Below are 15,352 nucleotides of genomic sequence, written 5' to 3' on the forward strand. Positions count from 1 at the left end.
CAGATGATGCTGCGACATACCCAGGATTATTACGGACACCCAGGAGCCCAACGGCACAGCAAGTCAAGTACAAAAGCCCCCCGCCACCAAGTAGCTGGTTTAACCTCAAAAAGGTCTGCTCCAATTGACTACCCTTCAAGAAGTGTATGACTTCTGACACAAGTATAGCACTGAAAAGCTGGGGTTCGCCTTCTAGCTTTAAGTCTGGAAGAACACTCAGTGTACATGAAACGGATCCACTGTTATGAACTGCAAAGCAAATAAGCATTAGATGTGCACCAGCAAATTGGCGCAAACCGTTGTGGGAACCAAAACACACCGACGCATCCCTCGAATGTAACAACAAGTATTATCTGCCCCAAATATAGCTCATATTAATGCCTATCTTATCTGTCCTACACAATTGTCTGCACAGCATCAATACCAGTTGTATATATATATATATATCTAGCTCACATATATGTTATATCTCTATCAGTTACCGTCCGCCATATGTACAGGCACCCAATACAAATCAATCCCTCTGCATCAACACCGATCTATACTATAAATATATCGTTCCTGCACCCGGCTGTCTCTTTATTTCGCATGCAACCCAGACTTCCAACTATATACCCTGTTTTTTCCGTAGCAACTCCCATAGTCACCGCACATAGCCCACATCTACTTACCTTTTCCACTCTGTATCAGCTTCCATCTCTCCTGTATGTAGCTAAGATGCTCCTCACTCATATCCAGAGCCACCACATGCGCCCCTGCTTGTGCTGCTGCAAATGTGTTGATACCCCATGCAGCTCCCACGTCCAGGATCGGGAGCTTGGTGGTCTCATCTGCTGTGCTGATATATACGGGAAAGATGATATGATTTGTACATATCTCTGCGTATCAGGTCTAGCAAACATATATACATAGCCTATACACGAATTGAATAGTAACGATAGCCACGATGCTGACAACACTTCGTAGGCCCAAATGTTGTGCTAGAAGCCATAAATATATCCGATAGCAAGATGTGATGATCTCGGTACTTACGACATACTAAGAGTTTATCACACACCAAAAGCTTGACCCTAAACTAAACTACTAAGGATTCAAAAGTGAGCTATATTCGATGAAGCATGCCGTTCCCTAGTCTTCTTTTTTTTAACTAGAATGACGATATCGAATACCCACCAGTGAAGAGCTTTGTGCTGTCTGTAATCCCAGAATACGATATAATGCATCAGTTGGTTCGCTATTCGGCTCACCGTGAGTGGTGGGGTGCCTGGTTTCACTAAATATCGCTTGAGAAGAAAGTGTGTCACGCTTATCATTGTATAGTTAAGAGCTTATAATTCTCTAAGCAAAGGATTATCCTTGGATGTGCGCAGTTCCACAACGCAATAGTACTGCAACATAAGTGGTCGTAGTTCAGTACAGCATCCCAAGTTTAAATATAGCAAGCCGAAGACTGTGAACTAAGGCAATTGCACGCATTCTAAGAGAATTGCAAGCATTCCCAAGAGAATTGCACGCATTCCAAGAACACTGCACACATTCCAAGAGAATTGCACGCATTCCAGAGAATTGGACGCATTCCTTCGCAAGCCTTCTTTGTTGCGGAACCGGACTCGATGTGCCTTACCGATATCTAGTCGACATATCCACTTGAGGGGCCATAGTACATACATTCTTGCTAGTACAATGTCACAACTTCAAGGCAGTTGAATGATTATAAGCTCAATCCCCTATTCATTTATCCGCACGGAAAACCAAAATACAAACATACTGGCTATAGCAATGAAACACTCTCAAAGCAATCCTACGAGTAAGTGCGCGAAACACTATAAACATATACACATGGGAAACAATAGCATGCACGTACTGGCTATAACAATGGAGCAATATAAACAATATCAAAGCAATCCAATGAGTCTGTGCGCAATACACTGTAAACATGTTCACACGGAGAACCATAGTATACACCTACTGGCTATAACAATGAGACAGTATCAAAGCAATCCAATGAGTCTGTGCGCAAAACACTGTATACATTTCTCCATGGGAAACCATAGTACAAACCTACTGGCCATACCGATGCAACAATATCAAAACAATTGAATTATTACATGAGCGAACAACTGCTCGCATACACATCATATCACGCCAACCACTGTACAGCTAAGCCATGTGTTTACACGTGACCACCTGCGAGCAGCTGATATTACTCACATTCGAATCCCGTAAACGAGACTTACAAGAAGTGGACTTGTAACAAGTGGACTTGTAACAAGTGGACTTGTAACACGTGGAACAACATATAATATGACAGCTAGGTTAGCACAGATCAAAACCCACAGAGCTTCAACGCATATGCGAGATTGTATCTGATACAGTATTGTTTAGAATGATGTGCATTGTGCAGCCGGAAGATTGCATTTGACCATCTGAGCGTCGTTGGTACTACTTGTACAAAACCCACTCTGCACCTTCGACACTTGAACGCAATGAAAAAACATAGTATACACTAATTTAATATAACAATACTATAGCAGAGATACGCCTTAGTGTAGTCGTAACACTTTTTATGTGGCCATCTATAAGCCTTTGTGGCTGCAAGTAATCAGCCCAGTACTACTTCGATACACAAAATACATGGTACACATACTCGCGTATATAACGCCTTACTGTTATAACATATTCTTTGTGTATGTACGCAGATATATACCTTGTTCCTGTACCGTCGTAACACGCTATCCACTGTGCAGCCAGGGGGTTGCATGTGGCCATCTGAAAGCCCTTGTGATTGTTTGTGCCTAATTCGCCAGAGGGAAGTACAGTCAAATCGTACTTCTCTAGAAGAGCTTTCTCTTGCTCGGTGGCCGTCATTGTTTATATATGTCGCCACGTCAAAACTCGGATAGCGTGTGGATTGTGTTATAACCTGCGCATATACACGAAAGAAAGTCATGTTGGGTGTATCAGGTTGTCCGTGCGTGTACTGTATACTCGATGTATCTACATTTAAATATAACCTGTCTATAAGCACGAAAGCCGCGTATGGCATAATAGGTTTGACATGTTGTACGCGTATGTACAGTATACTTGATGTAACTACATATACGTATATCCCATGCATATGCACTAGAGTCACGTATGGCGTAGCAGGTTGTGCGTATGTGTACTGTATACTCGATGTATCCACATATACGTATATCCCATGCACATGCACTAAAGTCGCGTATGGCGTAGCAGGTTGTGCGTATGTGTACTCTGTACTCGATATATCTACACATACGTATATCCCATGCATATGCGCTAAAGTCGCGTATGCGTAGCAGGTTGTGCGTGTGTGTACTCGGTACTCGATGTATCTACCTATACGTTTATCCCATGCATATCCACTAAAGTCGCGTATGGCGTAGCAGGTTGTGCGTGTGCGTACTCTGTACTCGATGTATCCACATATACGTATATCCCATGCACATGCACTAAAGTCGCGTATGGCGTAGCAGGTTGTGCGTGTGTGTACTCTGTACTCGATGTATCTACATATACGTATATCCCATGCATATGCACTAAAGTCGTGTATGGCGTAGCAGGTTGTGCGTGTGTGTACTCTGTACTCGATGTATCTACATATACGTATATCCCATGCATATGCACTAAAGTTGCGTGTGGTGTAGCAGGTTGTACGTGTGTCTACCTTCAGATATGTCCTGTCCATGTACACGAAAGTTCCAAACGGCGCTGTGCATAGCTTGTCACTCGAGTCTTGAATTCTATCATTTTGCGTCTACGTTCAACGTTTACTGCAAGATGTTATCTTCACATCTTGACAGTTGACACTGAACTGTATAGCAACCAGCCCGCCAAATTGAACAAACCTAATTTGGCAACAGCTTTGTATGCGATTTTTCAGTGACTCGAAGACAGCAGCTGTCAGCAGGTGAGCAGGAAACAGGGTCACACAGGCTGACACAGTCCACAGCCCCACACTCACAGTCACAGCCATGAGCCAGAAAGTACTTTAATATCATATGTAGCGTCCCTAAACTCAACATAAATATTTGTACATTTAGACTGGGCGGAGGGCCTCGACAGCACAGTCACTGCCTCATTGGTCAGTGGTTACAGACTTAGAGGCTGATTTCTGAACTATGTAGTATTTACATGTGTTTACATGATATTCACTTACAGCTCACTAGAGTATATGTGTACGTACCACTCCTGACTAAACACCTTTCATCAGACTTGAGAAACACTTTGGGCATCTGCTTAGATTGATTGTCTTATGATAGCAACACTACGTTGAGCAAGCCCATTCACAAATTTGGAGTCGATATAGTAGAATTCTTGTGAGTACAATACTATCTTGAAGGTATACGCACTCAGTGTATTTGATAGAATTAGTTGCTGTCTTACAAAATAGCTGCTTGTGTATAAGCCGAGACCACTCAATGTATATCGCTGAAACGAGTGGTTGCTGATCGATCGCCAACCCTTAATATGGCAAACGGTGAGCAAGCTGTTACATAACCCAACATTCAAATATATATCAGCAAAATATTAAAGGAGGAATAGTATCGGCATCTTAAATGTTCCCCCCTGCAATCTCGATCTCGTACAACTTAAAGTATAATTCTACTCGCCTGAACGAGACTTATCATATCCCCGACAGATCAGAATTGTGCAATTTATTACCCATGTACACTGTTGTAACTTTGCTTGCGTTTGGGAAATGTGTGATACGCACTTTCATATCACAAAATTGCGTTTCTTTTTTCATATCTCAATCTTCCACAGAGTCGGGCATATCGTCAGCGGCGAACTTCTTTTATTGAGACCTATTCAGTCATTCTTTGTTTATAAACTTTTACTAAAATATCTTTTTTTAACAAATTAACTATAATATCATATATTTAACGCAAGTTAAGTTCAGTGAAGAGACTGTGCACCAAAGGAGAGAATTCCTACATGTCTCAACCGGGTGAAAATTTCACAAGCACGATTACAACTATAAATCATTCAGCAGCGTGAGCATAACACTCAATGGTGATGTTCTCCGTGTCAGTTGTGTCATGATACTTGTGTTCTTGTCGTGCGCCTGCCTGATGTCAAAGCCTTCATCTAAAGCAAAGTTAAAGTCGTGCAAATACTCACTCGAAGTTACTTTCTGGTATTCTTCATTGCCCAAGGCGTAAAGCAACTGGAGGTGTGCAGCAGGAGCCGTCCATACCTCTAGTGTCTGAGTGGTGACGGTTTCATCCGTATTGATCTTACGTTTTGCCTCATTCAATACGTATATCACACTCTTGGGATGTGAGCATACCACATGGTTGTCACCCACACTCACCACCATGCGTCCTGCTTTAATCCCAGCGAGGAAAGCGGACTGATTTGGGTCGACCCTGACTATAACACTCTGGCGATTGAAGTCCAGGCCGATAGAGAGAGCTTTATTTTTCTTTTCTACTGATTTACTGGCATCATTATATGCACCCTGAATCACCAATTCATGGCAAGCGAACTTACTTTTCTCATTCACATCCATAACAACCTCGCTGGCAGCATCCAAAGTAGCGTACACGTCGTCTAACGATCCCATATCCACGACATGCCTGCCATTGATCTGTGTTATTTCATCACCAAACTCCAGTCCCGCCATATAAGCTGGGCTTAACTCGGGGCGTAGAATATCAGCTCTGTGCTTACTTATGTAGGCTACATATACACGCCCCTGTGAGTGCAACAAAGTGGCACCGAAGGAGATTCCCTCGGCTTTCTTGAGCTCGATCGTCCTTAGTCGTTTCGTCTCTTGTTCGAAATCCTTCAGTTTGTTCCCCACCTCTGTAATGTTAGCGACAGTCATTGTAGCGAGTTTATTACGTCCGTTGCGATTCAATGGCGTGTAGAATTGATGTTCACTTGTATGCAAATTCCAGTATATAACCAAATAAATACGTTGTATATGCATGAATGAATATGGATATCCACAAGTCCGCAACTCACAAGGGCTCATTCATAAATACAACCACGTCCTGTCCACATCACAGTTCACATAAATCTGTACCGTGACTCATTTTCTTTGTCATCATTCTCCAGTTTGGTGATAATCATCCAATCTATTTTAGTTAATTTCTGGGGATTGATATTTGTTGTTATTTAAAAAAAAAAGAAGCAATTGATCGTTTTCTATATAGAATATCAATCGTTTTGTCTGACCATCTCTCTCTTTTTCTCTCTCTATTATGGGTGAGAAGAATTTGCCCGTGAGACAGCACTCTTTTGCTTTTGCGTTCGATGTGTTAATGCATGATGATGGGTGCGAACAAACAAATTTTAGCATCCGATAGCATAGCCTTCTAATTAGACACCGATAGACCAACATTATAGGGGTCACCAATGTAGTATCAGTCGAGCCTCTCATCACCTTGTGCCGATTTCATCGACCTTCAACATCACCGCTTGATCAGTACTATCTACTAGCACATACACGCGTAGTATGCGTATATAAATATGGTTATCTAGCACTCCTACATCCATAGTATGCATATATGAAGATGGTTTTCTAGCACTTCTACATCCGTAGTATGCGTATATAACGATGGGCTCAGCAACTGGAAGCTTTTTGAGTCGTATAAGTCATTTATATACTTGAATACAGATTAATATTACACACCAGCAAATGATTGCACTGGATTTTAGTACTCAGCACGCGCAATTCAGAATCATCTCAGATAGAATGGCCTGATAATTTGCTTTGGCCTTTCGAGCGACTCAGACTGGTCTGTAAAACGATCCGGGGGTATTCGCGAAACTTTTCAAGAGATTGCATTGGTTGGTATCATGTATCTCCCAAGTTCCAAGGCTTTGGTAGCACTCAGCGCAATATATATACTTCACGATGTGAATTGGACAGCTGTTTAGCTCTTGATGGATTTTACTTAAACAGGACCACCACGTGCACCCTTATTCGTGCAACGTACCATCAAGGGATGATGGCTTGCTACCTCGCATCTCAGCAAGGTCACCAGTCGATTCCTCATGGTTACCATAGCGCTTGCTTTCTTAAAGGCAAATATACGGTCTGGTTATAGCTTTCGAGTGTGTGTAGCTCGGAAGTCGACATAGTTATACCGGGGGTGATATACGCATGCGGAGGTATATACACACTAACCATGCAATTGTAATCAACGAAAGGGTCTATCCCCTCATCTATTTCAATGTTGCTGGCCGATGTTGGTAACTGTGCGATGCTCGGAGTATTCGCATGACTGGAAATAACAGAACGTGCTATTTGAAGCCGATATATCTCACATTGATGATATGCTAAATGCTAATACTTTATTTTTATAGTGAAGGGTGTCACATGTCAAACCTATATTTGGAGTGGCTCAATACTATATAAGGAACTCTTAGCAACCGATGGCAGAGCTGTCCTGGCGTTGCTGGAAAGTGTGGAAATAAAGCCTTGGAGGTCCTGTGCTTGCTCACATACCTGCAACATTAAAACAATGTGAAAATTAATCCTCGTTAGCTACAATATAAAGTCAATTGCGTAGTCTATCATGCACTGAATAGCATACTATATACACATTAGATGAGTGAAGCAGTGCTTGCGGGTACATCACTGCCGATATATATATATATATATATAATATATATATACTATATACATATATATAAATAAATATATATTTATTTGAATATATATATATATTATATTATAGATTCTAGTTAGACAAAAGGCGCCGAGCATTACAAAGCTCCGTGATCAACACTACTTGAATAAATCATTTCCCTGAAGTATTCATACCTACATAGCTAAGGTACACATGAATGCGAAGGCCCTCTACTTGACCCCGGATCGCGGTCTTTGCGAGGTTATCTAGCGCTTTCGCATACCCAGAACTCTCCATAATCGAGTACGGCCATGCCATACCTACATTCCTAGCTATCCATGAGTGACCCAGAGCTTTTGCACACGAACACCCTAGTGTCAAGCACTGACATCCCATGCATATATACTCGGCTACCAAGGTATGGCATATGTGTCACAAGTGGTTGCACATAAGAAGAAAACGTATTCGCTCTGGTTACTTACCGCTAATTCTCGGAGCATCGCCTCTTTGCAGTTGACTAGTACTTGACGTGCGTCTGGGAACAGCACTAACCTGGCCATCTCAGCATCTAAGATCACGGCAATCCATGTGATAACCTGCGAGGCGGTGATTGAACAAGGGTTAATATATTGCATGGGTGTGTACACACAAACACATACACATGCAGATACATGCATGTACATGTACACATAAACAGACATATACATACACATACCGTACACATGGCATACCCATACCCATACCGTACACATGGCATACACATACCCATACACGTCCACGACACATAAACTTACACATAAACACTGACAAAAGCACATATACACACCTTCAGGCATGTACATATAGACTTCTACACTAGCTGCACACTGACAATAGTGAAGTCGCGCGCGCTGGGATACACAAAAGAGCAGACGTATGTCATTCTCAAGACTAGGAGCCAGCAATTCCTGGCCATTTATAACTCAGCTACATAAATAGAAGTACACGCACGTGCCTATTAATCACTTTTGAGGTACAACTACTGGGGTATGCATTGCAGGCAAAAGACCCAAAAGGATACAAACACGACCCTCCTGTGTGTCTGTTATCTACAGAAGCACATGGCCAACGGCACACCTCGCCAGCATATCACTGTTCTAACCTTAGAACTATGCAATGCCCATCAGTTTGTGAGTTGCCTATAAAATCACTTTTGAGGTACAACTAATGGGGTATGCATTGCAGGCAAAAGACCCAAAAGGATACAAACACGACCCTCCTGTGTGTCTGTTATCTACTGAAGCACATGGCCAACGACACACCTCGCCAGCATATCACTGTTCTAAACTTAGAACTATGCAATGCCCATCAGTTTGTGTGTTAAACGCGTAGGCCAACCAACTCCATCCAGCCTCTGGTATAAAGATTCAGTACACGGTCACCCGGTTTACCTACCAAGGAAGTCCAGGTGGTAAATCTGACACTAACCACTCAGAGCACTACACTACAATGTATACAGCAACCCAATCTATCTGTCTATTACCCCGCCAGTCTCATTGTCTACATATACTAATCTGGTTCTAACGCAATTCTATCCACAAATAACCGCTTCGGTACACGCACTATAGCCTGAGTCAACTACAAGTACCACTGCCTCGGCTATAGCGACATCAAAAACGTGGTTTACATATATTGGTCCACTAACCTGGTTTAAGCTGGGCAGTCGGGTAGGCCTGAAGATTTCATGGAGTCGCTTTTCACTCATCTGGCCGTACAGCACCAGCATCTGATATTGAAACTGCAGTATAGTCTGCAAAGGGGCAATTCAACGCGTTAAGACGTACGATTTCAATAGAACGTTGGTTGTGTGCTTAATTCGTTTGTGAAATGTTGATGTATATACGTCTATAATCCAACGCGGTATGCTGGTGTTGGATGTATATGTACGGGATGGATACCAACACCAAAGAACGAGTGGTACACACTGCATCGCAGCTAATGATACAGCACATATCGTGTACACATATGCGCAACACATGTCATATGTTCGCTCCAAAACATTGCCTGCTGGTTTGTCGCAGTCTACTCTCACCGGGTATATAGATGTAGAGATAGATACATAGAAGTTGACTAAATTATAAAAATGGATGTACATATACATATACATGTACATATATATATACATGTACATATATATATTATATATGTATATACATATATATATTATATATGTATATACATATATATATATATATGCATACATACATGCATACATGCATATATATATATATATAATATATATACATGTCTATATCCATGTGTGCGTACGTACATACCATGATTTGCGTCAAACTACAGGCACCGAGTGCAGTGCGCAGGAACTTCTCATTAAAGCGTGCGGTTGTGATAGTGCTGAGCATATGGTGTACACCGGGGTGTTCTCCGCGATGCTGTACAGCAACGGAGGTGCGCTTGATTCCCTTCTTAAGGGGTTTCTCGGCCAAGTACTTGTCGAGTGCTTTTAGATCGGCAGACGACATGTCCAAGACGTGTCGTAGACTTGCAACAAGCACGGGTTCGGCGATATCGCTCATGTGTAGGTAGCAGGTCTCCAAGAGTTCTGTAGGAAATTAGACATGAAGGGGTCAGTTTGATAAGTGTTGTACTTCTATATCTGCAGAGAGGTGGTTGCTGCGTAACACGTGTGACACAATACGTGTTAGTGTGTGTATAAGGGCGAGTATCGGTTGTAAGGCTAAAGATGTGACTAGCAAGTGACGCAGGCAGCATAGACATATTATAGGATATATATGCATACATGCATACTTACATCCATACATAAACACGCATACTTGCATACTGCATACATCGTATATACATGGCACAACATACTATATGATTGCTGGTTTTCGGCAATTTGGATGTGTTGGAGTAAGGCCACGTGCTCAAAGACATATATATGTATATAAATATATAAATATATAACACACGCACGCACGCATGCATGCACACACATATATATATATATGTATGTATATGTATATATATATATATATATGACAACATACTGTATGATTGCTGACTTTCGGCAATTTCAATGATGTTGGGGTAAGAACTAGTACTCACAGCGCCACGCGCAACGAGATCGCAGAGGATGTTTTCGTCAAAGAATTTCGCATTCTCCGTATTTTCAGTGTTCAGCATCCGATTGCCCACCTGCAAATAGTAAAATTGTTCCATTCATATCCTTTTCAGTTTAGCATCCGATCTCCCAATGACAAATATTAGAATTGTTACATTCATATTCCGGCCCGTGTCAGACGGAGAGGGTCATAGGATATCCCCCCATACTCCGAGGTGAATACTGATAGGAGAAGAAAAAATATGTACATACTACACACACACAGTCACTTACGGCCTTCAGAAATCGGGGCGATACAGCCGAATAAGGATCGCGACTTCTCTTGGGCTTGACGGATTCTAAATATAGATGTGCTCCCTTTCTGAACTCGTCCGGCGAATCAGATTGCAGCATTTCCCAAATGTCTGCCTTTGCGTGATACAGCTTTCTCATCCCTTTCTCCCACTCGGCGGCTATATTCCTATTTCTCATATCTACTTTGGAACTGTCTACTATAGACGACACATTGGGGATGTCATAGGTGGCGGCGCGCATGGTGTCTAGGTACTTATATGGTGCTGTTCTATTTATAGCCATCAAATCAGATACCTCCACGCCCTCCAGTCGGCCTATCGCCGATAGCAGCGATACTTTACCGGTGTTGTACACGTGACAGATATCCACGTACCGCCCGCACACACTCAAGAACACTACATGGAATTGAAACAAGAGGAAGTATAGGTGAGGATATAACTAGGAATCATTGAGAAGCGAATGCCAAACTATACATCGAGATATATACTAAAAATTTATGGTATCCATGATAGACATGTACACGTTGCAGCTCAATCCATAACAGATAAGGATACCTCCACGTACACTAAGGTGTGATACGTGAGTGCCATCCCATACACTCCGGATTGATGCATGGGTGTATCTGATTATTTCTATCAAGCGTACAAACAGATGTGTGCAAGACCCGACATTCCACGCCCGTTTCTGAGTGAACTAACAACTTACCCCATGACCTCATCTCAGCCCATTCACATATAAAGTAACAACAATAAACCAATAATACGATTCACAGATACGCACATCACACGATAATTCACCTGTCTGTACCATTCTACGCCCGTGTCTGAGTGAACTAACAGCCTTCCCTGGGACCTTTCCTCAGCCCATTCACATGTAGATAAATAAAAAGAAACCAGTAATACGATACACACACACGCACATCCCACGAAGATTCACCTGTACTATTCGACGCCCGTGTTTGAGTGATTTGGTATCTGCCTCTGTGGTCTTTAGAAGTGCGACCAGACTGCGCCAGAGGCTTATGCTCTCGGAGCTCTCGTTGTGCCTAGAGAAATATCAAAATAGAGTTCGAAAATATCAATTAAAAGGGTTTGATAATATCAGGATTAAGTTTTGATAATATCAGGATAGAGTTTTGGAAAATATCAGGATATAGATTTGAAAATACCAGGACAGGGTTTCGATAATATCAGGATAGAGTTTTGATATTATCAGGATGAATTCTTGATAATATCAGGAAGGAGTTTGATAATTTCAGGATAGGGTTTGACAGAATCGTGATGAAGTTTGACATGAGAGACTGATAATTGCACGACAATTGCATGCATGTATGCGTATCAGTATATGTATATCGAAACGAAAGTTGTTGGGGAGTGTCACACATACATACTCGATATTTGCTAACATATATATACTTGCATATGCCACATGTTTCCAACACATACATCTACGCCTGCACATATATACGTACGCATATACTCGCGTATGTGTAATGCGTACGGGTGTTTTCGAACTTGTCTATCCTGTAGGATTCTCTATTCTACCTAGCATTTAGACCTTCCATGCTTCTCCAAAAGTATATATACGATTATTAGTCAGCACTAACAAACCCCGTCGACAACGCAATCGAAAAATGAACAGAAGCATATATCACATAAGTTATATATGTATATATATATAAATTATATATATATATATAAATAATAATATATATATATATAAATAGTCTATATATATATATACAATCTTAATATATATATATATATAGATATAATCTTATTATATATATATACATATATATGTGTGTGTGTAATATATATATATATGTGTTGTGTGTGTGAGTGTGTATGCATGTATATATGTATGTCTGTATGTAAGTATATATATATATATATTGTATATATCGCATACCTGGAGTGTTCCGTAGTTTGTTTCCCATAAAGTCATGGTGTATTTCTGATCCGGTGTTTCGCCCGTAATAGCCAGAAGGGAGTCACCCGCACTGGACATTGCAATCGCCGGCGATTCAGCCGATTTGGGCCCCTTACTCGTCTCGAATCTATTATTAGAATTGTAGAGTATTATTAAAATTCTATGTATAGAGTTTTAGTCTATTATTAGAACTGTAAAATATATCAATACGCCTTAGAAACTATCAGCTGCAGTTTCTTGGCTGCTTTTTATAGTCTATATTTAGAAAGACTGCACCAGGTTCGCTAAACAGATACGATCAGACCCAATTATATCCACATCTGTTGACTAACGCTTTCTATCAATGCGAAGTCGTTATCCTTAGCTTCAGCTATTATCTTGCAAGGTTTTTTGGGACTGTCTTGCATCTCCGTGATTCGCTTCCGTATATATATATATATATGTTATATATAGCGAGTGTGTATGTGTGTGTCTAAAATTTTAATGAAATATGAAACTACAAATTCATGCGTAGGTTTGAACTTACCTCTGACAACAGATCAAAGACATCGCCAACAAGCAATAAAGGGATAATCACGTATATGTCCGAACAAAAAGGTATCAAAATACATAATACGTAGATGAATTAAGATATAAATAAACACATGAATTAACATTTACATACACAAGAAAAACATATATACGCATATATATATATGTGTGTGTATATATATAGATAATGTGTGTGTGTATGTGTGTGCGTGTGTGTGCGTGTGTGTGTGCGTATATGTGTTTCTGTGTGTGCGTATGTGTTTTGTGTGCTTGTGCTTCTACGTGTGTGTCTGTGTGTTTCTTTGTGTTTATGTATGTGTTTCTGTATGTATGTGTACACCACTATACTCACCTGAACATTGACAGTGTCCTGCAGAATCGTGGATTGTTTGGCCCATCCTCACTCAGTGTGCTCACATCGAACACACACAGCTGTCCGTCATCACACACCACCGACAACGTAAGCGAGTTCTTATCCATGCACGCAGACACTACAGCTGCAGGCAAACTCAGCCTGTACTGGGTACTCAGTGTCGTATGCATACTCTCGGTATCGAGTGTATATGTCTGCCAAGCGTGCAGGTGCGTGCGGCTGTTCTCCAATTCGATTGTAGATGCGTACAGGGCACCTAGAGTGACCTGTCCCATGAGCGTGTCTGCATTGCGACCGTTCTTGGTATTGGAGTTGAGCGTGTACATGGCTGGATGGCAAGAGAGGAAAGGCGAATGGGGGATTGATATTAAGCGGGCGGATATACGCGCACATATTTGCAACTAGGCAAATTTCGTATAATTCAGGAACATATATGTTTACATATATATATTTATATATATATATAAGCACACACGTAGGCTTACCTGCAGCGTGGGGTACGCCCTTGGTCTCGACGTTCTTTGGCGCATCAGAGAGAGCCTTGGGAGTGACCAGATCACAGTTAGTCTGTGTTAGCTTTCCATTATTGAACAGTACTGCCACACCCTTGAGTCGAGCATCTGCTACTATCGTCTGGACAGAAATCTTGAACTGTAAAAGTGCGTAGTATAGAATGAGAATATACTTTGTATGTATACGTGTGTGTATATCACATCCATATATATATATCATACGCACATGTGCTTTATACGCATGTATATATTATACGCAAGTATATATTATACGCTTGTAGCATAAGGCATGCATATTTCTAAAAATAGCTCGATGTATCCAATAAGTGACAACCTCCGGCCAAGCAACTTCAACATCTGACCCGATAGAGTTCTTCACGTGTGGTAGCATATGAAATTGCGCGAGTATACATATGCTTATAGATATGTCAATATTCCAATAATAAAACATTGCAATATATATATTCATATATATATATATATATATATATGTGTGTGTGTATATATACATATAAATATATATATATATACATATTTATATATATATATATACGTTATATATACTAATACATATATACTTCAATGTGTATGTATATATATAATTATATATATGTTCGCATATATTATGTTTGTATATATATATATATATGATAAAGACCTACCTTTTGCGATTTACCATCCGTGAGCTTCTCCTGAGTCGGCGCCCATGTGCGTATTACACGATTGCCCTCAACGACGTACAATTGTTTGGTTTGGGGATGCTGAATAGCGTGGTGTGTCAGCACTGTTGTAGGATCGACAGACCAACTGTTGATGCACCGCTGATCACCGACCTATGTGGTGAAGTGAAGTAAAATAGAGGCTGTGTGAGTCCTACGTCTATATATATATATATATATATATATATGAATATATGTATATATATAAATGCGATATATATATACGTGTGTGTGTGTGTGTGTGTGTGTGTGTGTGTGTGTGTGTG

The 15,352-nt window shown here is 40.9% G+C and overlaps 3 protein-coding genes across 3 annotated transcripts; all 3 read right to left on the minus strand.

The window, feature by feature from the left end:
• Positions 1-2,707: 2,707 nt before the first annotated feature.
• SARC_10245 (hypothetical protein) lies at positions 2,708-2,868 on the minus strand (the record flags this gene model as incomplete). Its single annotated transcript, XM_014295717.1, has 1 exon — positions 2,708-2,868. A coding segment is annotated over one exon (161 nt), but the record flags the coding sequence as incomplete, so codon positions are not given.
• A 1,784-nt stretch (positions 2,869-4,652) lies between these two features.
• On the minus strand, positions 4,653-5,968 carry SARC_10246 (hypothetical protein). Its single transcript, XM_014295718.1, has one exon. It carries the CDS (start codon positions 5,954-5,956, stop codon positions 4,997-4,999), a length of 960 nt encoding a protein of 319 aa, XP_014151193.1. The 5' UTR covers positions 5,957-5,968; the 3' UTR covers positions 4,653-4,996.
• A 1,342-nt stretch (positions 5,969-7,310) lies between these two features.
• On the minus strand, positions 7,311-15,200 carry SARC_10247 (hypothetical protein; the record flags this gene model as incomplete). Its single annotated transcript, XM_014295719.1, has 11 exons — positions 7,311-7,480; positions 8,087-8,200; positions 9,289-9,393; positions 9,920-10,203; positions 10,652-10,799; positions 10,999-11,414; positions 11,956-12,064; positions 12,931-13,078; positions 13,835-14,183; positions 14,341-14,506; positions 15,030-15,200. Coding segments are annotated over 11 exons (2,130 nt in total), but the record flags the coding sequence as incomplete, so codon positions are not given.
• Between the last annotated feature and the right edge of the window lie 152 nt (positions 15,201-15,352).

The sequence above is a fragment of the Sphaeroforma arctica genome (assembly GCF_001186125.1).
Source record: "Sphaeroforma arctica JP610 unplaced genomic scaffold supercont1.1183, whole genome shotgun sequence".
Lineage (NCBI taxonomy): Eukaryota > Ichthyosporea > Ichthyophonida > Sphaeroforma > Sphaeroforma arctica.